Genomic DNA, 25,274 nt, shown 5'->3' with positions numbered 1-25,274 from the left:
CAACTACCTCGAGCCTTGTTCACGCTGTGTCTACTGACGTAGCCTAGAATAGCTTTTAACGTTCTTTTTGTCAGTCAGCGTAGCTTGCCACTTGTACTTCCTTCTGATCTGATGTTTGTGAATACAACGTTTGAATATCATCAGAGTCAAACAGCTTGGTGCATAGCATCTTCTGATCTTCTGACCTTGAAGTGCTTCTGAGCGTGATACCATCAGAACTTCAGTGCTTCTGTTCTCTTGTTCTTCTGATGCTTCCATAGACCCATGTTCTGATTCTGCTTCGACCATCTTCTGATGTCTTGCCAGACCATGTTCTGATGTTGCATGCTGAACCCTTTGAGACAAAGCTTCTGAGCGCTGAATTATGCGTACTCTTTATATATTTCCTGAAAGGGAAATTGCATTGGATTAGAGTACCATATTATCTTAAGCAAAATTCATATTATTGTTATCATCAAAACTAAGATAATTGATCAGAACAAATCTTGTTCTAACATCTTCAACTTTGTAGATTTTGTATTCTCCTGGACATCCTTGAACCATGTTGATGTCATGTTCAGTTCTGACTCGGATATGTTGAATCCATCCCAAGTCCATTTGTTCTTGTAATGCAGCTTGAACTATGGCACATCCTTGAGTATTCTTCGGACAAATTTCACATGTGAAGTAGTTGTGAGGTGGTACATGACCGTACCCAGCTTGTTTAGCGTGCATCCTGACAAGATTTTCCCCTATCTGACGAATGTCGTAGATTTGAATGACGTTGGACGTTTGGATTAGTATCTTTGAAGAATAACATTCCGCTTTTCACTAATCGTTGGATGTCAATCTTGAAAGATAAACAGTTCTCAATATTGTGACCTGGTGCCCCCTAATGATAGGGACAAGATTGATCAGCCTTATACCATGGTGAGGAACTATTTGTAGGATTTGGAGGACTCCTTGTCTGAATGAGTCCTTTTTCCAGTAATGTTGGAAACAATTCTGCATACGGCATTGGTACGGGGTCAAAGGCAGGATACCTTGGAGCCCGATTGTTGTAATTTGGAGGTCGAACCTGCTGCTGAGGTTGCTGCGACCTTTGTTGAGTTTGTTGTTGCGAGACCTGAGGTTGATAAGCTGGCGCTGAGTTAACAACCGGAGTTATTGTTGCAACTTGAGGTTGGAATTTCTTCTTGATTTTGTGCAAGACATTGCTGACATCTTGATCCTTTTTCTTCTGGAAAGAACTTCCATACTTCCTTAGACCAACAGAAGATTCTGGTTCTTTGTTCAAGCGTCCTTCTCGAACTGCTTCTTCTAAACGCACACCCATGTTTACCATCTCGGTAAAGTCACTTGGTGCACTTGCAACCATTCGTCCGTAGTAAAATGGACTTAAAGTTTTGAGATAGATTTTTGTCATTTCTTTCTCTTCAAGTGGTGGACAAATTTGAGCAGCAACTTCACGCCATCTTTGAGCGTATTCCTTGAAGCTTTCTCTATCCTTTTGAGTCATGGCCCGGAGTTGATCTCTGTCGGGAGCCATATCCAGATTGTACTTATACTGTTTGACGAAGGCCTCTCCGAGGTCTCGAAAAGTACGAATCTCTGAACTATCCAAGTTCATGTACCATTTGAGTGCAGCACCAGTCAGGCTGTCTTGAAAATAATGAATGAGCAATTGTTGATTATCAGTCTGAGTTGACATTCTTCGAGCGTACATCACAAGATGACTTTGTGGGCATGAATTCCCTTTGTACTTCTCGAATTCTGGTACTTTGAATTTGTGAGGAATCTTAACATTTGGAACCAGACAGAGGTCTGCAACATTCTTTCCAAATAGATCTTGTCCTCGAAGAGTCTTGAGTTCCTTCTGCATTTGCAGAAACTGTTCTTGGAACTCGTCCAATCTTTCATACACGCCAGTATCCTCACTGGGAGCGTGATGATATACTTGTCCGCCCTGTGGAGGAAAAGTATGCATAATGGGCTGTGGAGAAGCCATGACAGCAGATCTTGGAATCTCAACATTCTGTTGTGTGAAACCCATTGTCGTTGCTCTTGGAACTTCAATTTCCAGAGGTTTGTAACCCTCCGGTGGACGCATATCCATGGTGACTTTTGGAGCTTCAGAAGCTGGAGGTATGTACCCTTCTGGAGTAAAGTTATACGGCATGCCCCAAGGTCGATCAGGCGGCATGGTATACTGAGGAACAGGAGTAGAAACAATCTCGGAAACCACAGTCCTTTGTGGTTCTTCTGGCGTTGGTCGATTCTGCGCAACTACCAGGGCTTCTACCATACTATTGAGTCTTTCAACAGTACCTTTGAGAGTATTAATCTCTTCTCTGAGCTCTTCATTCTCTTGCTCAAAGTCTTCCATTCTTTTCTTGCGACTTGAACGAGTGTTGTATGGATGAGACAGCTTGAAAGTCTTGGTTCACCTCCTTCTCCTCGTCTCTTTCTGGAGAAAGGAAAGTGACTATTAGATCCGCGACAATTCTCGTGTCAGTGCGTACGACTAAAGCGATGTATGATATGCAATTAAGTTATTATTTTTCAAGGAAACACCATAATTACGTTATGAAACATCAAACTTTTATTAATTAAGCGAAAACGCCGTTTTTTACACACTTTGAAAAGGGAAATACAGAGAAACTGAGAGAAAGGACTCTAAAACTTTGATGATGAGCCGACTTTACGTTCTAACATCTTCTTCTGTTTCTTGAGCTGAGCGTTCTCTGACGTGAGCTGATCGATGATCCAGGAAGCAGGAGGGATATGATGAGAAAGTGACGATTGTGTCACTTGTCGATCGAGTACTTCAAGTAACTCATCCTTCCTTCTTAGGATGTTTTGAATCTCAACATTTTCTGTGTTGACAATTCGATACTTGTTCCTCCAAGCATTCCTTTCTTGGCATACCTTGTTTAATGCCGCTTGCAGTTTTTCAACATCGGTGGAGAAAAGGTATATTGGTTCCCTTAGGGGAATAGGTTCTTGATGTTGATATGGCATCCTGAGCTTGAATGCCGTGACGCGTACCCATTGAAGGTAAGGATCCAGGGAGATGCAAATATGTTTTCCTAACAATCTTCTCCCTTTGCTGTGAACAAGACGCCAGGCTTGGACAATTTCCTTCTTCAGCATGTTGCCATGATCGTCGATGTTCTTGAAGAACAGACCCTCCAATTGGATGTTACTTGGAATGTTTTTCATGGGATAGCCGTATTGATGACGGGCTAAAGCTGGATTGTAACTGATTTCTCCCTTAGTTCCAATAAGGGGTATGTTGGGAAAACTTCCGCAACTGAAGATGATCTTGGTTTCGTCGTTGTCAGGACTACACCAATCAATGTCTGTATGAGTGAGAGACATGATTTTCTGTGACCAGTGAAGGCCATCCCTCATGTTCCAGAAAGTGCTAGACTTTGGCAGGTGCGAAACGAACCATTCGTATAACAACGGTACGCAACATGTGATTAATCCTCCTCGCTGCAAGTTTCTCGAATGCACAGAGTGATAAGCATCCGCAAGCAAGGTTGGAACTGGATTTCCAATTAAGAAGATCTTAATTGCGTTGATGTCGACGAAATCGTTAATGTTAGGGAACAAAAACAATCCGTAGATAAGCAAAGCCAAGACTTCCTCAAATGCGCTCATATCTTGGATGCTGACGAAGTACCGAGCTTGATCAAACAGGAATTTGGAGGGCAATCCTTGAATTCCTCCTCTACTCACCATATGAGTTCTGATGTCGACTACGTTCAAAGGAGTAGTTACAGCAATGATAATGTCGTCAGGATTCTTTTCCAAACCGGAGTACGGATCTTGCGCGTACACGGGTATTCCAATCAGACGAGAGTACTCCTCTAACGTAGGCATGAGCTGATAATCTGGAAAGGTGAAGCAGTGATACGTTGGATCATAAAACTGTACCAAGGTGGGAAGGATCCCATCCACAATGTTGGTATTGAGCAAAGGCAGAAGTTTTCCATACTTCTCCTTGAAAGCCTGGGGGTTGACCACCAGTTTTCCGAGCTTTCCCAGTTCCTCGACCTGGGGAATCTTGAAGGTGTATTTCCTAGCTCTCTTTCTTCCATAATCCATGGTATAGATCCTTAAGTCCTTTCTCCGTTTCTCTCTTTCTATGAAGTTCAAAACGTTCGTTATTTAGTTTCCTTGAAAAACGACTCGAAAAAGACTCTTATTGTTTTTAGTTGTTTATTAATGAATGATGCATGAATGCATGAATGCACACACAAGAGTTTTAAACAAACATGGCGTTGAAGGGTATAGTGGTCATGAAGTCAAAACGCAAACCCCGCCCCAATGGTAAACTAAGGTTAAGGATTTTTGTACCTGTAGAACGGGTTCTAGGGGTCTCAGAGTTTTTGCTCAACCTTAAAGATACGTTGATTGGTATCTATAAGAGAGTTTTCTCTGAGTGTAGTATCTGCGTGACAATTACTTCCGTAATCACCGCTCTACGTCCTAAAAAAAGGCTCTAAGTGGGGTTAATGTGTTTCTAGGTCCTCCTGGTACAAATCAGTCTCGAAATGCAGTGGCGCAGTTAATCACAACCAGCCAGGCAAATCCCAAGAGTAGACTTGGAAACCAAGATTAGAGGGCCTTCACCGGGAAGACATCCTCCATCCTATCTTATGTTGCACTCAAATCCGGGTATAGGATTTCTCACCACAAGGGGGAATCAAGCCCTTTCCCGATACAGAATAAACAAAATAAACAAATATATATGCAACAAACACATGAAATGACACAGAGGTTAGGCAGGACCTCTCTTGTTTGAGGGGGAATTTGGCATCCCTAATTCCTCATTGGGGCTGGACCAGCAACAGGTCAACCATTGGTTTGGATGAAAAACCAAGGTTTTTAACACTTATATCCCCAGCAGAGTCGCCATTTTTCTGTGGTGTCGTTTTCTTTTACCTCCCCGTTTCACTTGGGAGGACGGCACGCTAAACCCTTCACGCGAAATTTGGAAGGAGAATGCGCCCGTGGTGGGATGAATTTTATTTTAGTTCTTCCTACGATATCACACGAACTTTCTTATTGGTCCTACGAGTAGGAAAGGGAAAAAAAGATCTCAACTAAACCCTAGGAGTTTGCTAAGTGTGGGGATTTCACCTAGACTAGAAATTCTGGAGTCCGGGGGGTCGGTTATACATAGGGAAGTGTTTAAACACCCTACATATCTGTAGTACTCTACAGGAACCTTCTCTGTGTCATTGTGATTGTGTTTATTGCTAATGATTGGGAAAGTTTCTCCTTTGTGTTAGGAGAATGAATTGAATTGATTAAAGAAAGACAGACAGATAGACAGACTGACTATTTTTGGTATTTTATTAGCTCGCTGAGATTCCTTGTGAACCTCATGCCTACATATCCCTAGTGGAAGTCAGAGCTTAATGTAGTTCGGGGAACTAACTAGGGAAATTAATTATTTTTGGTGCCTTGCTTGAAGCTCAAGGTTGAAGCTTGGAATTAAATCTCTGTTTACAGTAAAGAGACATGAAATCATCTTTACAGAGAGGTATTTGTACTATTCTACCACAAACATTTAAAAGTGACAGAAAAGCTAAAAAAAAATGATGTTTCATTAAGAGGGGAGTCTACTTGGTTGATCAAGTATGACAGAAAGATGCTCATCCAAATTAGGGAAAGTGTACAAGTCTGGGGATGTGCCAGAGCATGTCTTTCAGAGTCCTAAATGGGAGACTTTGAATGAAATTGAAATTGAAATGTTTGTTTGTTTGAATGTGGTAGAGTAGTAAAAATATCTCTCTATAGAGATAAGCTATGTCTATCTACTGTATAAAAGATTTGACTTTAGCTGGCTTGAATGAGGCCCAAGCTTGAGGCTTTTTGATTGACTTATTAATTATTGACTCTGGGAGATGACTCCACTGGGGATTAATTACAGGGTATTTTAGTGTTCTGTACAAAGCCCAGAATTGAGGCTGACTCTACTTAGGGAGACTCTATTTGTGTGCCTTGTACAAAGCCCAAGGTTGTGGCTGATTGCTGAGGATAATTGAATGAATGACTCTATTTTATGTGCCTTGTACAAAGCCCAAGGTTGTGGCTGACTCTAGCTAGGGAAAACATTATTTTCTGCCTTGTACAAAGCCCAAGGTTGTGGCTGACTCTTAAATAAACTGAGTATGGATGACTCTATGGGGAAAAGATCCTAGGTGTTAGGAATCTTTGACTCATGAAAATATGGTTTATCTGCCTTGTACAAAGCCCAAGGTTGTGGCTACTGAATGATGAAGAACTCACTGGGGAGACTCTATTATCTGCCTTGTACAATGCCCAAGGTTGAGGCTGACTCTTGACAGGGGAGTTTTATTGTTTGGGTGCCTTGTATGAAGCCCAAGGTTGAGGCTAACTGTTTTTGTTGGTTTTGACTCTACTGAGGAGATTTTATTTATTAAAAGACTGTTTTCTTTGGAAGCTAACCCTTTCCAGGGATTTTGACTCAGCTGGTGAATTTGTCTGTTAAAAGACTGACTTTATCATGTTTTTGGAGGCTGACCCTTTCCAGGGGTTTTGACTCTTTTTGGGGAAATTATCTCCTAAGAGAAATGAATCTTTATTTTTTTGATTAATTGACTTTATCATGTTTTTTGGAGGCTGACCCTTTCCAGGGGTTTTATTGAAATGATGGATTGATTTTAATTGACTTTGGAGGCTAACCCTTTCCAGGGGAAAAATGAAAGAATGTGTGGAAGCTAACCCTTTCCAGGGATTTTTATGACATGAATGGCAGAAAGATTATCTAATGGAGACTTCTTGTTTAAAGCCCAAGATGAAGGCTGACACATGCTGAGGAGAAAATAAACATAGATCCTAGACTCTGCTAAGGAAGATTGATGAAGATAAGGGTGATAGAGACTGTCCATGTCTCTCATTCCAAAAGGTGTACTCAATGCAAAATTGAGACAAACTTAGCTTGTTTAAAGTCTGGTTTAAATTGGAAGAAACTCACCAGGGTAGGCTAAAAGGTGACTAAAGACCTGTTCCTATGTTTATAAGAAACCTGATGGGTCCTTGTATACAAGCTCAAGAGGAAGCTGGAAATGCTTTTAAGAAGCCTGTGGGTCCTTGTACAAAGCCCAAGAGGAGGCTAATCGAGGGTCCTTGTTATAGCACAAGAGAAAGCTATGTAGTTTTGAACTTATTTTGGCTCTAAGCAAATGGGTAAGAGGTTTCACCGGGAATAATTCCTCTTTGGGTGGATGTGTCCTATTATTTGGATTCTAAGGTTTTTGCCAAGATGTTTCACCGGGAATAATTCATCTTGGTGGTTTGAACTACAGATCTCTAATTAGGAAAGAGCCTTCACCGGGAAGACATTCTCAATCCTAGGTCATATTCCTATAATATATATATAGTTTAACTGTCCTAAGGTTTATACTCAAACGTAGTTCTAAACTAATATATGCATAGTTTATATTTGACAGTAATTTAAATGAAGACTGTAAATTGAAAGCTTGTAAAGCCTAACCTGGATGGAGTGGAGGCCATTGAAGAAGTATGTACAGAGCCTCAACAGTAATTTTTGTTGTTTTGTTGATAACAGTTGAATATATATATGATAAACAGTTAATGGTTTTTGAAAACAGAAGAAGTGAAGATGGACAAAGGTCACATAGGTATCTGAAGAGTTTCACCGGGAATAATGCCCTTCAAATACCAGAAGAATGTTTTGAAAACAGAAAGAAGATTTTGAAAATACAGTTTTGAAAACAAGCTAAGAAGAGAAGGTTTTTGGGACTTACACTCTATTAGAGGCCCAGTACTTTACAGTACTGGTGTAAAAGCAATTTGAAAAAATGATTTGGAATGATACAAGGTTTTGTTGTTTGAAAACCCTAATCATTTGATTTATTCGGAGATTGAAAACAGTTTTGAAAATTGACAAAAGTCAACTTAATTAAGGTAAAAATAAAGACTTTTAACTAATTAAGACCTAAACAATTAGGGTTTTATCATAAAATTATTTACAAAGTGACTAGGTTAAAATAAAATGACAATATATATTTAAAGTATTTAAGAAAACACTTAAAAACATACTATTTTACACCTAATTAAAATTCATGAAATAAATAATATTTTTATGATTTTTTTGACTATTCATAAAATAGATATATTAAATAATAGGTGTGTGAAAAATGAAGTGAAAATGATTTAATTTGATAGGTGAATTATTCATGTGAAGTTGTGAAGAAAATAAAAGAAATTATGTGTTAAAAAATAGTTTTTTGGCCCTTGGAGGATTTGAACCCACGCCCTTGAAGTCACCAGCCCAAAACAACACCACTGAGCCAACGCGCGCTTGGTGATAATAACTCTCACTCAATTGGTTATGCTTCAAAACAAGTGCTAAATCATTGAAAAATAAAAGAATCAAAAAGTCTGGGGCGAGGGGGATTCGAACCCCAGACTTTGGACACGCGCAACACACAAACACTCTTTACCACTGGGCTGTAACGATTTAGTCGTTTATAAAACAACTTCTATTCAAAATAAAATAAACTTTGGCCCCAGATTCAAATTTTGCGCGCCATGGCCATAGTCATCTTCTTCCTCGAGCTCAAGAATTTTCAAAATCCTAACTCTCTGGTTTCTCAACTAAATGACATGATGTAAACATCAATCTTGTTCTAAATTTCCTCACGAATCCAGATATGTAACTAACATTTATTTATATGAACTATAGCTACCTAATTTCTCAGAAAACTCTAAGAACACATGAACCCTAAATTTGAAATTAAATGACAAATAGGATGAATAAATGAAAGATGATAGAGGGTTTTCAATCCTCTGATGATGCTAAACAAGATAGAATCGAGTTTTATCACAAAGAGTGCTTAAATTAAAGAGGTGAGGTTCAGAAACTTACCTCTGAAAATGGAGGTCGTGAGGATGATAGAGAGCACCTGGGCTTGAATGAGTGATCTCAATAGCTTCCCTGAGACTCAATGATGCTAACTGAATGCTTATTGGAGCTTGAATCCTCCTGAATTGCTCTATGGACCTCCCTCGATTTCAGCTTCAAGTGAACATGGAGGTTGTTGAATTTGGAGTTACAGATGAGCTGCAGCCATCTGGTTAGCTTCACTATGACCTGAGGAGTGTGCCTGGATGATTGGCTTGGCTTGAAAACTCCTGAATTGTTCTGTGGTCCTCCAACTGCAAGTGCTCCAAAGTGAGAGAAACAATGGTGTTCCTCCACTTACAGAAGTGATCCAGGTGCTTGGATCACCTCAAATGACCTCCCTTGAGATGTTAGAATGTTCACTTCCCAAAGATGAGCTCTGGTTTGAAGAAAACGGTTCTTCTTGCCAAAGAACTTTGAAAAACAATGAACATGAGAAGAGAAAGAGAAAGCAAGGAATATGGTTGCTTCGGTGTGTTTTTGAATGAGGAATGCCTCTGTATTTATAGGCAAATGGATGCAGATCAATTGGCTGTGGTGAGCTTGCTTAGTGTAGTGAGTTTGGTTTCTTAGCCATGAAGAAATTCAAAGAATCTCCAAAATGCAATGATGCATTTTCGGGCTAGCTTCCCCTATCCATTGATTCTATCTGATCTTAGGGGACATTTCAGATGCAAAGTGAGCTCTAATTGGTTGATGAGAAGATTCCTTGGGTGATTCATCAATTTGCCATAAATTCACAAATGTAATCATTACATAATCACATGTTCTTGTTTTTAGAATCTTCTTCAATTCTTATGGCATGGTGAAAATGAATGCATGGCATGGTTTCAAATGTGTTATGGGTCGTGTAGCATCCATAAGAGAGGTTATTTGCACAAAATTTGCAAGTCCAAAAGTGTCCATGACCTATAATTTTACTTCATGAGGCCAACTTTGAACAAGCATAACTCTTAGCTCAAATTGAATTTGGAGAAGGTTGAACACAATTTGGAAATCCCTAAACATCTACTTTAAATCATTAGTTTATGTCTTCTTCAGAATCATTTGGGAAATTTGTGAAAAATGAGCCCAAAGTTGGATGAAAACTAGGTTAAAACACTTAGAAAAATTTCTAAGTGTTTATGACCTAAACTTCAAAATTTCCAAAACTTCATAAATGATTGATCTTTTGAAAAAAGTTCCTTTGTAAGATGTTGTTTTATTTTGCAAGATCTACAACTTTCATGTTGGAAGTTTTTTGAGTTGTGTAGGTGAAATTTTGAGTTCTCACCATGCCTTCAAAAACCCTAATTCCCGACTTTTTGCTCCTTGATGAATTTCTTTGAATTTCTTTGGTCAAATGACTTTAATATCCATATATTGATGATATTGATCTTTGAAAGTCATTTTTTGACCAAAAACCTTAAAAGTCAAAGGTGATCCCATACAGTTGACTTTTGCCTGACAAAGTGAATTTTTGGACTTTTGTGTAGAAACAAGATCTTATCCTCAAATGAATGATGTAAATGGATTATATTGAGGTAGTAGAGACTCTTGAATCATGTCTTGAGTTTTGGATTCATGCCCTGATTAAAAGTCAACTATCTTGGTGAATTAGGTCAAAACCCTAATTGTCGACCAGAGGACAATGATGAGTGTAGACTTTGAATTGAGGTGTAATGTTCAGTGGATCTTGTCATAAGAGTTATTTGAAGATGATTAATGTCTTTGAATGGTCTCTTGGGGCTTTTTAGGGTTTCCCAAAGGTGATCCCTGATTTTAGTCCTTGATAGGTTCCAAACCCTAGTCTGTTGATCTGAGTAATCCTGTGCTTAGATGACTGGGTGTCTTAATCAATCATAGGTGTAATAATGAGGCTTTTGAGTCTTATGATTGTATTAGAGACTAATCCCTTTATTGATTGATCCTTTGCCTGAGTTTTCTTGTCTTTGAACACCCTCGATTGAATGTCAGGCTGCTCTAGGTACTTGTTTTGACTTGATGAAAATCCTGAAGATATGTCATCTCAGGGGGGTCAAAAATTAGGGTATGACAATACCACAACAAACTTATCCAGGTAGTCATGAAAGATCCTATTCATATATTCCATGAACACACCAGGTGCATTAGTCACACCAAACGGCATCACAGAATATTCGTAATGACCATACCTCGTCCGAAAAGCAGTTTTCTGAATATCCTCAGCTCTAACGCGAATCTGATGATAACCAGACCTCAAATCAATCTTGCTTAACACGCATGCTCCAACCAACTGATCCATCAAGTCATCAATCCTCGGAAGTGGATATCGGTTCTTAATCGTCACTTTGTTCAATTGTCTATAATCAACACATAATCTCATCGAACCTTCTTTCTTCTTGACCAATAGAACAGGTGCACCCCACGGCGATACACTAGGACGAATAAATCTCTTCTCAAGCAATTCTTCTAGTTGACTCTTCAACTCTTTCAACTCTGAAGCGGATATCCTATATGGAGCCATCGATACAGGACTAGTTCCAGGAACTAAATCAATCGAAAACTCAACTTCTCGTTCTGGTGGTAAATCAATTATATCATCAGGAAATACCTCCGCAAATTCACAAACTATAGGTAATTCCTCAATGGTCCTCTTCTCTCGCACATCTAAGGTTGCTAACAACATGAACAATTCAGCTCCACCTTGAACTGATTCGTCGACTTGCTTAGCGGACAAGAATAAATCTTCTTTAATACAATTCTTAGGAAAGATGACCGTCTTATCAAAACAGGTGATATACACACGATTAAATTCCAACCAATTCATACCCAAAATCACATCAAGTTGTTCTAAAGGAAGACAAATTAAATCGATCCCAAAATCTCTACCAAAGATGCTCAATGGACAATTCAGACATACATAAGAAGTAGAAACAGAACCCGTAGCAGGTGTATCAATAACCATACTTCTACGCATATCAGATAATACAAGATTCAATCTTCTAGCACAATCCAAGGAAATGAAAGAATGGGTTGCACCAGTATCAATAATAGCAATCAAAGGTGTACCATTAATGAAGCACGTACCTTGAATTAGCCTCTCATCAGTAGTGGCTCCCGCACCAGACAATGCAAACACTTTTCCTTTTGCTTGTTCCTTCTTTGGCTTGTCACATTTTGTACTAACATGGCCTTTCTCTCCACAGTTAAAACAAGTCACATTCGAACCACCTCTACAATTAGTAGCTATGTGACCATACTTGCCACACTTAAAACAAGTAGTAACCTCTTTCTTGCACTCAGCAGCTTTATGACACTCAGCTCCACATTTGAAACACTTAGGTGAAGTAGAAGGTCCTCCCCAACTTGGCTTCTTGCCAAAACCAGCTTGTTTCCTCTTGTCATCATACGGCTTCCCACGATCCTGATTCTTTCCCTTCAAACTCTTGTAGATAGAGGCACTCTCTCTACTACCCTCATCATAAATCCGACTCTTGTTAACCAACTCAGTAAAACGGGTAATCTGTTGGTAACCAATAGCCTTCTTGATATCATGTCTCAAGCCATTCACAAACTTCAAACATTTGGATCTCTCAGCATTAGCAGTATTATAGTGGGGACAATACTTGATAAGCTCCTGAAATTTAGCAGCATAAACAGCAACAGTACCATTTCCTTGCTTCAACTCAAGGAACTCCACCTCTTTCTTCCCACGACAATCTTCAGGAAAATAGTTCTCCAAGAAGACATCACGGAAAAGATCCCAAGTAACCTCAATGCCATCTTCTTCAAACCTCTGAAGAGTGTTGTTCCACCAATCTTCAGCTTCCTTTTCCAGCATATGAGTACCAAACTGCACCCTCTGAGCATCAGTGCAGTTCATAACTCTGAAGATCTTCTCAATCGCCTTCAGCCAAGCTTGAGCTTTATCAGGTTCATGTTCACCTTCAAAAACAGGAGGATTGTTCCTCTGGAATCTCCCTAAAGCACGGTACTCATCATCATCTCCATTTCGGTTACCAGCATTCGCTTGAGGAATCTGACCAATGGAGCCAGCCAACATCCTCAATGCCTCAGCAATAGCATCATCATTCCTGCCTGCAACCATCGTCCTAGTCAACCAAACAACCAGACAAACAGTATCGATCGTGTCAGATACACAAATCAAATACAACAAGATAAGAAAACATTAAAGACTATTGACCAACTGGTCGACCATGCTCTGATACCACTAATGTAACACCCCTTTTTATACCCCAAAATATTTAACAAATAATCAGAGAATAACATGCATATAATTCAAAAGGGCGTCACACTGATGCTTTTAGAAGAATTAAAAACCTAAAAAAAATTGACAGCATTTATCTATACAGCACAATACTCCTGGTCATTTTTAATAACACTCAATATCAAATCACAATTTAACCTGGATATGCATTCACAGCGGAAATATATGATACTCATGTGATTTATAATGATTCATGTCCCATACCATGATCATACATCGACTAATAATCTCAATTCAACATAAACATAATCAAAATGGTTTGGCTTGTAAACCTCTCAAAAGACATGTAACTAATAAATAAGTTCACCAGTCATAGCATAATACATACGCAAATATAACATGAGTTCAATACACCTAGTCTACCCAGTGTTACATGACCAGAGCATTGACTCACTACCTAGTCTCCAATAACCAAGGAAGAACCTCCGGCTAGGTCACACGCGGCTACTAAACTCCAGAACCTGCATGTCGCCAAACGAGGGCAACATTAAAACAGAAGGGTGAGAATACGAACCATTATGAAGAAGTATAACTGAATATAATGGTTAAATCAACACTTCAAGTAATTAGTCATACTATGTAAAACGGAATATATAATAGTAATCAACACATAATTCACATGTTACCGAGTATACAACAAGCTTAATTGGTACAATATTTCAAATCTACTATTATATTTCCAAATAAGTACACAAATAATAATTCTCACATATTCACACATCTAATCAAATATGTATTCAAACATCACTCGTTTTCAATTATCAAACACGTACACATATCGCAACTACATCAACTTCACATATTCAATCATCGTATAATTTTAATGTGACTCAATGCAAGATATGTGACGCCATGCATGTGGTACCGAATTGTGAACCCAAGTTTCACCGCTTTCCGATTCAATATCTAGAATCCAAGCCACGCTTCCGATCCGGACAAGACCAAAGCCCAACAACGTAAACATATAGTTTACCGCTTCCGATTCACTTTAGAATCTAAGCCTCGCTTATGTTTCAAAGCAAACCACCTTTGTTTCAAGGCATCCATGATATGAATGTATGTACAATGTTAATCAAACATATGCAATTAAGATCATCTCTACCATCTTAATATTTAGCATATCACAATAATTCACTCAATGAATTATCCCACAATATTGTACACAACATTCTCATCACATAAGCATTATTCACATATAATAATCAACACACAATTTCCAATCCACCTTTCAATTAACACTAATAATTAATATTTATCACATGCTAATTCATAATTTATCAATTATATAGGATTTACTTTTTTTCATAATAAACTAAGAAACCATTATAAGTATACTATCTAGCTACTCATAAAAATGTCAACCTTGGGAAATTAAGGAACATATCAATTTATTAGTTAATATATATGTACATCACGTTTTTCACCATGATGTGTGGTAGTATTCACATTTCCTTTCTAATGAACAAACTATGTACAGCAGCATTAAGATGTATTGGAACCCCACACTCTTATTTGCCAAAGATGTATCACGGTTACATGTTCATCCACAGGAAATGGTATTTCACGTTTTTCCTCTAACTGACCAGCCAATAGCATTAAGTGGCACTTCATTCACTAAATATATGAAAGCCTCATGTTCATAGTACTATACTTGTACATATAGCTATAGCAGTAGTGATTTCCATAAATAAAGTAATTTAAGCAATGATTTTCCATTCAACAAAATTATTGATAAAATGAATTGGTGATTCACAAAATTATTACTTGGCCAATGGAGTTACCAGCGGCATTGTCTTATGAAAAAAATGTTGGTTCATTTAGAAATTGGCCAAGTGTTGTTTACTGTAATTACATAGTAACAGACTATGCATAGGGTCTACTACCTGACCAAAGCTAGTCACTATAGTACTTCTTATCACTAATAAATGGGCTTCACGTTTTCTTTTCTTTTAATATGTCAAGGAACAGTAACAGCCAACAGAACTAAGGTGTGAGCTGAACATATTCCTACGTTTCTACGGTGTCGCCTACAAGCAACATGCGGTCCTCATTCACCAGTGTTCTACTTCCATTTCATTTTCACTTTTATTATCCTATGAACACAGTATTCATTTTTTTTTTCAGCATAGATCTATGATTTGAATTCCAATTTTTTTCTACAGGTTCCAATACACTAAACAGAATTTAAAATACAGATTTCATAAGATTTAACTATGAACAAATATAAATATGTTAAGCTACCAATTACCCCATTATACTAGCCCACAATGATTAGGGATTCTCCCCCTTACCTCTTGATTTCTCCTCCAAAACCCTAGTTCCTCCTCTTGCTCCTCTCCTCCACTTCTATTCTTCAAAAAAAACCAGAAAAATGAAATGAGTCTCCTCTACCCTATTTCCTTTCTTACTATCTTTATTTATTATTTTGGGCTTCAAAAAAATGATAGCACCCCCCAATTGCTTATAACTCAAATAAATAGGCCCAATCAATCTAACTCTCTATTAACTTAATTAATTTTATTAAACACAAATGCACTCAAGTTTAATTAATTAAATAAATAATTAAATCTCATAACTATTAAATAATTAATTTAACACACCAAAAGTATAAAATAATATAATAAAATAAATACTATAAAAAAAACGGGTTGTTACAACTCTCCCCAACTTAAAAGATTTTCGGCCTCGAAAATTACCTCAAACAAACAACTCCGGATGTGATTCCTTCATCTTATCCTCGAGTTCCCAAGTGATGTTGCCATTGGCGGCTCCACCCCATATCACTTTCACCAAAGCGATCTCTTGAATAGTTTGACAACCACCTTGATATCGTTTGTGGGCGACGCAACAACTTCGATCCACTTTGAGACATAGTCAACGGCTACTAGGATGTACTTGTTACCCATTGAGGAAGGGAAAGGTCCCATGAAATCAATACCCCAAACATCGAATAATTCTACTTCTTGGATGTTACTCAAAGGCATTTCGTCACGTCTTGAGATGTTCCTAGTGAGTTGGCATCAGTCACATCTTGAATGTAAGTGTGGACATCGCGCCAAACTGTAGGCCAACAAAGACCAGCTTGGAAGATCTTGGCGCATGTCTTAGACGTGCTTGCATGTCCACCATAAGGTGCAGCATGGAAGTGTTCAATGACGTTACCTACTCCTTCTTCCGGAACACATCGTCTGAAGATATTATTTATTCCTCTTTTAAAAAGGAGGGGTTCGTCCCAGAAGAAGTGTTTAACATTGCTGAAAAACTTCTTCTTCTGTTGGTAACTTAGGTCAGGGGGTATGATATCAGCGGCCAGATAGTTTACAATATCTGCATACCATGGCGCGCTACTCAAGGTTGAGATCTCCTCAAAGGTTTCTTTTCCAAGGGTATGTAGGGTATCCTTCTCAATAGTGTTCATCCCAGCTACTAGTCTTTCTTAGGTGGAGTGATCATCTATAGGTATTAGTTCGGGTTTAAGATGTTCTAACCTAGAGAGGTGATCGGCAACTAAGTTCTCTGTTCCCTTTTTATCTTTAATATCAAGGTCAAATTCTTGGAGTAGGAGAACCCGTCTGAGCAATCTAGGCTTAGCATCTTTCTTACTTAACAGGTGTCGAATTGCAGCGTGGTCAGTGTATACTATTATCTTCGCTCCTACTAAATAGGACCGGAACTTATCGATAGCAAACACAACGGCTAGCAATTCCTTTTCTGTGGTTGTATAATTAAGCTAGGTAGCGTCTAGGGTTCTACTAGCATAGTATATGACATGCAATTTCTTATCTTTTCTTTGCCCTAATACGGCTCCTACAGCGAAATCGCTTGCATCACACATGATTTCAAAGGGTTGCGTCCAATCAGGGGGTTGTATGATAGGTGCTGAAATCAGTGCTTGCTTTAAAACTTCAAAGGCCTCAAGACATTTTTGATCAAATTCAAACTCGACATCTTTCATCAACAGGTTTGTTAAGGGTTTAGTTATTCCAGAAAAGTTCTTGATGAAGCGTCGGTAGAATCAAGCATGACCTAGAAAACTTCTTACTTCCCTAACGGTCTTAGGTGGGTTTAGGTTTTCTATAACTTCTATCTTGGCCTTGTCAACTTCTATGCCTCTCTCGGAGATGATGTGTCCTAAAACTATCCCTTCGTTCACCATGAAATGACACTTCTCCCAATTCAGCACAAGGTTTACTTCCACACATCTTTCTAAGATTTTCTCTAGATTCGACAGGCAGTTGTTAAAGTCAAATCCACACACCGAAAAATCGTCCATAAATACCTCCATAATTCCATCGAGATAGTCTGTGAAAATCGACATCATACAGCGTTGGAAAGTAGAGGGCGTATTATAGAGCCCAAAGGGCATTCGTCTGTAAGCGAATGTTCCATAAGGGCAAGTAAATGTGGTTTTCTCTTGATCCTCAGGGTGAATACGGATTTGGAAAAAGCCAGAGTATTCATCAAGATAACAGAAATACGAGTGTCTAGCTAGACGCTCAAGCATCTGATCTATAAATGGAAGAGGGAAATGGTCTTTCCTAGTCGCCTTGTTCAGTTTTCTGTAATCTATACACATGCGCCATCCTCCTTCGGTCCGCTTTGCTACACGCTCACCTTTCTCATTTTCCACAATAGTGATACCTCCTTTCTTTGGTACCACATGGATGGGGCTTACCCACTCACTATCTGAAATCTGGTAAATGATGCCAGCTTCTAATAACTTAAGGACCTCTTTCTTTACTACATCACTCATGATATGGTTTATTCTTCTCTGATGCTCTCTTTAGGTTTTCGAATTTTCCTCTAGCAGAATCCGATGCATGCATACGGACGGACTTATTCCTTTTAAATCAGCGACTTTGTATCCTAAAGCTGAGGGATATCTTCGCAAGGTATCTAAGAGTTGGTTTGTTTCGGTTTGGTTCAGGGTAGTGCTTATTATGACAGGTCGATTCAGCTCTTCATCCAAAAAATCATATCTTAGATTCTTGGGCAGTTCCTTAAGTTCTATGGTAGGCTTCTTGGTGCACGGCATAGGGTCAGGGGTAAGTGCTAAGCATTCAAAAAGGTTGTCGTCAATGTAAGGTTCCATACTCTTGAATCCGTCATCCTCTAAAATGGAGGTAGAAGGTAATTTGATTAAGGAATTATTGAGCTCATTTACGCACTCATCGATGACGTTGATGGCATAACACGCATCTCCGATCATTGGTGCCATTAGGAATTTTGATAGAATGAACTCGATCTTTTCATCTCCTACCTCAAAAGTCATCTTCCCTTTCTTAACATCTATTATAGCTCCAGCGGTCGATAAGAATGGTCTTCCTAGAAGGATTGGGATGTCATCATCTTCTTTGATATCCATAACTACGAAATCGATCGGAATGTATAACTGACCAATCTTGACAGGTATGTCTTCCAGAATACCCATGGGGTATTTAACGGATCTATCAGCTAGTTGTAACGGCATCTTAGTAGGTTGAAGCTCTCCTAGTTTTAACCTCTTACAGACAGCCAAGGGCATCAGACTTACGCTCGCTCCTAGGTCCAAAAATGCTTTGTCTATCATATGATTTCCTAGGATGCAAGGTGTCGCACGCTTGCGAAAAATGAACAGAGTCGCCACCAATATATTTATCCCATAAGGGAAAGGAATATCAGAAAACCTAGCAAAGGAAGGAACAGGGTCTTGCGACCAGAGAATCAAGGTACGGGAGTCGGTTACGCGAGGGGAAGGTACTAGCACCCCTCACGCCCATCGTACTCGATGGTATCCACTTATGTTTGTTTCTATATAAAGGGTGTGTACAATGTCTATGTATATATATGCGAATGAATGCAAAATGTAGGGAAAAGAAAGAATTGTACTCGCACGGGCCCTACCCTGCTGCCTACGTATCCTTTTCAGGAATCAGAGTTACCGTAGCTCGGCTCACATGTTTCTGTTTGTTTTGGTGTTTTTTAGTTGGGCGGAGTTAACGTTCGCACTCTTGCATAAGGGGACAGCCTACGATGCGTTCGAGCGGAAATAACATTGCCCTTAGAAAGAAGAAAGAGAGAGATTGGTTTGTATCTTTTAGGGTAGATGAGTGATGAACAGTTCCAAATACCGGGCCACTCACCACTTTCTCTACTTTGTTTTAATTTTGAACTATTATTAGGTGTTTTAAGCGTTTTTGGTTGTGTATTTTTTAAAGGGAATATGTTTGCGATTTGAATCACATAAAAGTGTATAAAGGTAGAGAAACAGATTAGGGAATGAATCCCACTCATCTCTCTCCCATTATATAGCGATCGAGAAACAGATTAGGGAATGAATCCCACTCATTTCTCTCCCACTAAGTGATTGAGAAACAGATTAGGGAATAAATCCCACTCATTTCTCTCTCACTATTAGTAACGTGTGATTCACATCTTTTATTTATTAGGTATTTTTAAAAGTCGAAAAGAAAAAGAATGAAAGAAGGGAACTAATTCTAAATTCTAATCTAAGTTGTCTATACAAGGGAATCAAAATAATAAAAGAACTATACACTTTATTAAAGAAAAAGAATACATGGAATAGGTAAAAGGAAAATCAATATACGACAAATAAAATTGAGAACTATAACAAATAAATGGCATTCACAAACACACATACATCAATTAGTTCTAAAAAAATCGAGACTAAAATCAATTCCTAAGTCTATTAACAAAATATTTACAAAGAAGTGTTAAAAGCAAAGAGAATTCAAGTAAATTGCAAAGAAAAAGATTTATTAAAAGGATTAAAACAATTAAGAAAAATTAACAAAAATCATGACAATTATTTACACACCCTAAAATATCTAAAAACAATTTTTATGTGTTTTTATTTGAATCAAAATTGGAATTATGAGTTAAAAATGAAGCTAAAATGAAATTAAAATCTAACTGCAGGGGGGTGCCACAGCAATATTCAAATGAACTAAAATTATGTTGTAAGCAAAAACTGGGCCTGATTCAGGGGTGTAAAGAGCAGGGCGCTCAGGGCCCAATCCAGCAGCGGGCGGTGCGATAGCAAGTGAGGGGGTGTGATTCAGAAACGGGCAAGGCCCAGAGCGCGTGGCCCAATGCAACCAACACACTATCTATTCCATTTTATTATTATTGTTTTTTTTTTGCTTCAGCATGTGAAATTAACCTTACCATATAGTTCACATGCACGTAACGTGAATAAAAAAAAATGGTGCACTCTTATCAATTGGTCACAGCATAGTTAAGTCACTAGAAGACAAAATGAATTCCAGCCAATCATAGCACGCCAGCATGCGTTTCAATCATATGAGTAAGGACAAAACTGAAAACAAATATAGAACATAGAACCAATGGCGGTGTGCCACGTTTGCAACGGAGAGAAAATAAATCAAATAAACTCATACGCCGGAGATGCTCTCTGATCGTCTTCTCCGGCGGTGTGCTCACCTGCCTCTAATCAAAACGCCTAGAAACAAAAAAAGCCTACACCTTCTCACTCGATTTTTCATGCAAATTATGAATATGGCATTAGTTTCTCCATTAGAGACCTCCAACATACTAACCGACAGTCCAATATTAAACCCTAAATTGAACAAACTCAACAAAATGCATGGCAACGGTTCAAGAACACTCATACACACTGTAGCGGGGAAAATCTGAGATCGAAGCCATGGAATTGACTCGACTCAATATTTCGTTTGAAATCGCCACAGCGCTTTATTTTTTCAAAGGAAAAGGGAAAAGAATGTAAAACCCAAAGTTGTTTTTAAAATAAGAAAGAGAACTCAGGTTCAGGTGTTGATTATACAAGCGGAAGGTTTTAAGCACCCCTCATATCTGTGGTACTCCACAGGAACCTTTTTGAAAATCTGTGTTGTGCGTGCTAAAAAAAGGGTTTGTTTTATTTTTAAAATAAGCTCGGCAAGACGTTAAGCCTTGTGCCTACATACCTCCTCGGTGCAATGGAGAAGTCAGAGCTAATGTAGTTCCGCTTAAAAGGGAAAACATTTTAAAAACGAATAAACATTTTATCGTCATCGGAGTGAAATACTCAGCCATTGATCTTGAGCATGAGAACAAATGAGTTCTTTGCATCACAAATGAAAGAAGGGCTCCAACTCGGATAAAATCAACGAGTATGCCACTAGCTCTCTCACGCGAAAAAGATCTCATTATATCAATCAATTTCAAAATCGTGGGGTATAACCGATAGTTCCGACAATTAACAGTGTCTAAACTTTTTGAAGAAAAAGGCCACTAAGGGCAAAAGATATTTTAAAGAAAGGTTTTAAAGGAGATTTTACAAACATAACAAGGTTTTTGAAAAAGGGGGAAGATTTTGAAAATTAAAGAATGGGAGGAGATGAAGAGGCTATCCTATTGCGTAAAATAAAAGCTAAGGAAAGAAACGGTCTAACCGAAATAAGAAGCCAACACTTGACATTAAGAGTCAAGGTAGATTTCCCATCCTTTGGAATATTAACACTAAACCGGAGCATTATGTAACACCCCGATTTTTACCAACAAGAGTGAATTAAAAAAAATGGATTATTTTCACATTTAAGTCAATTAATGGTTTTCCTTGGGAGAAATAGTGTCCCTTTTTATTTTTTTATAAGCATTATAGTGAATTTTATATTTAGATTGGTTTTAATAATTCAAACTAGATTAAAACTTAATAACCATACTAAGCATAAACTTGACATAGCGTCACAAGATATAAGTACGAATAGTGTTTAGGAAATACAACCCATAAAGTGATAGAATAAAAGTCCCCGGCAGACACTCACGCAGGAGAACTGCCCCAGGGAGAAAATTTGAACCATGCGTAAGTACTAGAAACCTGCTATCAGAAACTAACGTAATCCTACCACCCACAAAAGCTATGCCCTACCTAGGCTGATCTAAATCTATCGACATCCACAGTACTCCCCTGCCCCAGCTCCACATATCCCACCACAAGCGCTCGATAGAGTGTGATCGGATCCATCCTCATAATCATGCTCTAAAGGGTCTTCCTCACTGTCATAATCCTCTGCCTCGCCAAGGACTGGCTCAAGTGACGGCACTTGCACTGGATCAATCTGGGGAAGCTCGCCTACAGGGAAAATATCACGAGTGAAAGTCGATGATGGTCCTAGTGACATATCTAGGTTTGGGGAAGGCATAGGTATCTCACGAAAAGATGGCCACCCTTCCCCAGTTGGGGCGTGTGAGGGTCCGAGCGGGGCTGAGGGGTAGGTCGATATCCCTTAACGATCAATCTCCCCTGAGAGAAAGCTGGAGATGATCAACGAGGGTGGAATCGGAAAGGTCAGAGTTCGACGAGAATAACTAGTCTCCGGATCCTGTCCCACAATAGTCGTGGTCTCCATGATGCTCCCGGTGTATGACAGTTGTCCTAGGGCCGGGTTAAACCCCCAAGACACGTCAGTCCATGAATCAGGAAAGCTGAATTCCGTCGTCTTCGACGGCGTCATCTCCCAGTGCCTCGGAGTCGTCATAATCTATTGGCGTATAGCCCACACAATCCACTGAAAGGGTCATCAATCCAAAAATAACAAGTATACAAGAGCGGAGCAACAAGCAAAAACAGAGGATACATTATACATGGCTAGAGATCTCATTCTAACACATGTATATACACATTTATATCAATAATACATATAACATAATTAAGACTTATTCCTAATGCAATGTCTATATGTCGATGCATATGACTCTGGAATATCAATCCCTTTGCAAAGGGTCGTGGTATCGCTTCAGGATTTAGCACCACTAAGGTGATAGGTATCTACCCATCAATCAGACTCAATGATCCACTACGGGATAAGGTGGTAGGTATCTACCCTCTCGGACACACACCCCGTGCCACCTCTCCGGTGTGCACCTCGTGACTCCTCTCCGGTAGCCACGTAACCATGAAATGTATGAGCACACAATTCCCCATATCTTCTTTTCAATCATATGGGTAACATCACCATATATAAGCACTTATCTCATGCATTAGAATTTACACAAATATATTTATATTACATTTACTCACCTTCACAATTAGTCACCTTCAAAATAAACACGTGAGAAGATACAGAGTAGATATATACATATATATAATTTTATTTTTGAGAGAAGTATATAAAAATAGAGAGATGCCCTTACAGTTACGAGAGTCGTAGAATTGATGTTTCGTTTGGAATTGGTTGGCGGGTCGTGCACCTTTATCTGAAACGCACTAACTTAGAACAACTAATATAGAACGAACTCGTACATTGTAAACTTCGTCAATATCTAATTTATCATTTTATTATTAAAACTTAAATTATAGTTTTCATTTAATAAATAAACTCCTAAATGTCCATCCATTTAATTTTATCTATTATTCTTCTTTATGATAAAATTAATTATTATTCATTTAGAACTATGAAGTTTAAAAAAATATATTAAAAATCTATAACAACTAGATTAAGTTAATTAAATTTTTTTATAGGATAGAACCAACGTAGTTATATATATGGCCACTGTGAGTTATTTTTCTTTAAAATCAAGGCTATATGAATATCAAGGGATTTCCAGTTCAACTCTATAAATGCTTTTATGTGAACAAATTCTAAAACGCTTATGTATGAACTAATAAGAGGTGTACATAAAGTAATCTCTTTTAATATTCATGAAATATTAAATATAATTCATCTTACATGATAAAATTTACCAAAGTTTAAATCGGACTAGTGTTTTGAAAAAAATAGCCTTATTATTGTATTTAAATAATATTTTGTATTTACTGTAGAAATTTTATTTATAATATAACTCTCACAACTTCAATTTTATTTACTCTCAGCTAATTGAACAACAAGGTTGTAAAGAACCTAAAGTATGAGTCCTTTTTAAATAAAACAAGTAATTAATTTTATTTAAATAATTAAATGGTAAGAAAATTTTACTGGAAATTTAATAAAGAAAAAAAACAAAGTTTTAGTAACTATATACAAGTTTATATGTAATGTGTAATAGGCCAAATTAAGAAAAAAGAAGTGTTTTTTGTTTCCTTTACTGAATAAGAGATATGTGTAACACCCTGGATTTCCGCTTACCCCGCAGGGCTTCCGGCCTACCAAGCATGTCACCAGCTTAATCAATAATCCCCCCTAGGTCCGCTTATCGGCTGCCCAGGAAATATTGTTTTTGCCTCCCGCAGGAATCGAACCATGTACCTAGGGGTTAAGTACATATTCATAGCAATTCCTGCTACCAATTGAGCTACTAGCTCAAGTGGTAGCAGGAATTGCTATGAATATGTACTTAACCCCTAGGTACATGGTTCGATTCCTGCGGGAGGCAAAAACAATATTTCCTGGGCAGCCGATAAGCGGACCTAGGGGGGATTATTGATTAAGCTGGTGACATGCTTGGTAGGCCGGAAGCCCTGCGGGGTAAGCGGAAATCCAGGGTGTTACATTAAAAAGGCGCCTTTTTATGTAACAGCCCGAGCCTTCGGCGTTCCCGGCACTGTCACCTCACGATCTTCTCTACCCCCCTCACTAGTAGAGTTTTTGCCTTTCGTGGGAATCGAACCCTGTACCCTGGGGTTCAAGTACATGTTCATTCCATTCCCACTACCACTTGAGCTAGTAGCTCAAGTGGTAGTGGGAATGGAATGAACCTGCGGGAGGCAAAAACAATATTTCCTGGGCAGCCGATAAGCGGACCTAGGGGGGATTATTGATTAAGCTGGTGACATGCTTGGTAGGCCGGAAGCCCTGCGGGGTAAGCGGAAATCCAGGGTGTTACAATATGAAGATGAAATAGAGAGTGAGTGACTATATTTTCTTTTCTGGTGTGTAGTGCTAACTCAATACTACACTATTTATAGCAAAGGCACACGTTATCTTCCTTCAGATATTTCTCATTACAGTATCCCACTTGCCAGCTACTCATAATAGTCAGTCACTTCTCATAAATTTTTACCATCATGAATATTCGTTCCTATCTCATAGGCATCACTCGATATTTCTTCTGAATATATAAATTTTGTTTTATCTGTGTAATTTCCGGTGTTATGTGACACTGATAAAAATGCCCGGA

At 38.5% G+C, this 25,274-nt stretch overlaps 1 protein-coding gene across 1 annotated transcript in view; it reads right to left on the bottom strand.

Annotated features, from left to right (window-relative positions):
- LOC131631395 (uncharacterized) overlaps window positions 1-15,577 on the bottom strand; it is a 66,164-nt gene extending 50,587 nt beyond the window's left edge. The window contains exons 1-3 of the mRNA XM_058902190.1: window positions 15,488-15,577; window positions 13,594-13,657; window positions 11,996-13,020 (exon numbers count right to left, since the gene is read on the bottom strand). Coding sequence (XP_058758173.1) covers window positions 11,996-13,016 — 1,021 coding nt within the window. The 5' untranslated portion in view covers window positions 13,017-13,020; window positions 13,594-13,657; window positions 15,488-15,577. The remainder of the gene's footprint in view (window positions 1-11,995; window positions 13,021-13,593; window positions 13,658-15,487) is intronic.
- Between the last annotated feature and the right edge of the window lie 9,697 nt (window positions 15,578-25,274).

Source organism: Vicia villosa, unplaced genomic scaffold (genome assembly GCF_029867415.1).
Source record: "Vicia villosa cultivar HV-30 ecotype Madison, WI unplaced genomic scaffold, Vvil1.0 ctg.000817F_1_1, whole genome shotgun sequence".
Lineage (NCBI taxonomy): Eukaryota > Viridiplantae > Streptophyta > Magnoliopsida > Fabales > Fabaceae > Vicia > Vicia villosa.
The sequence above is the reverse complement of the archived record's forward strand: the minus strand, read 5'-3'. Positions and strand labels throughout refer to the sequence as shown.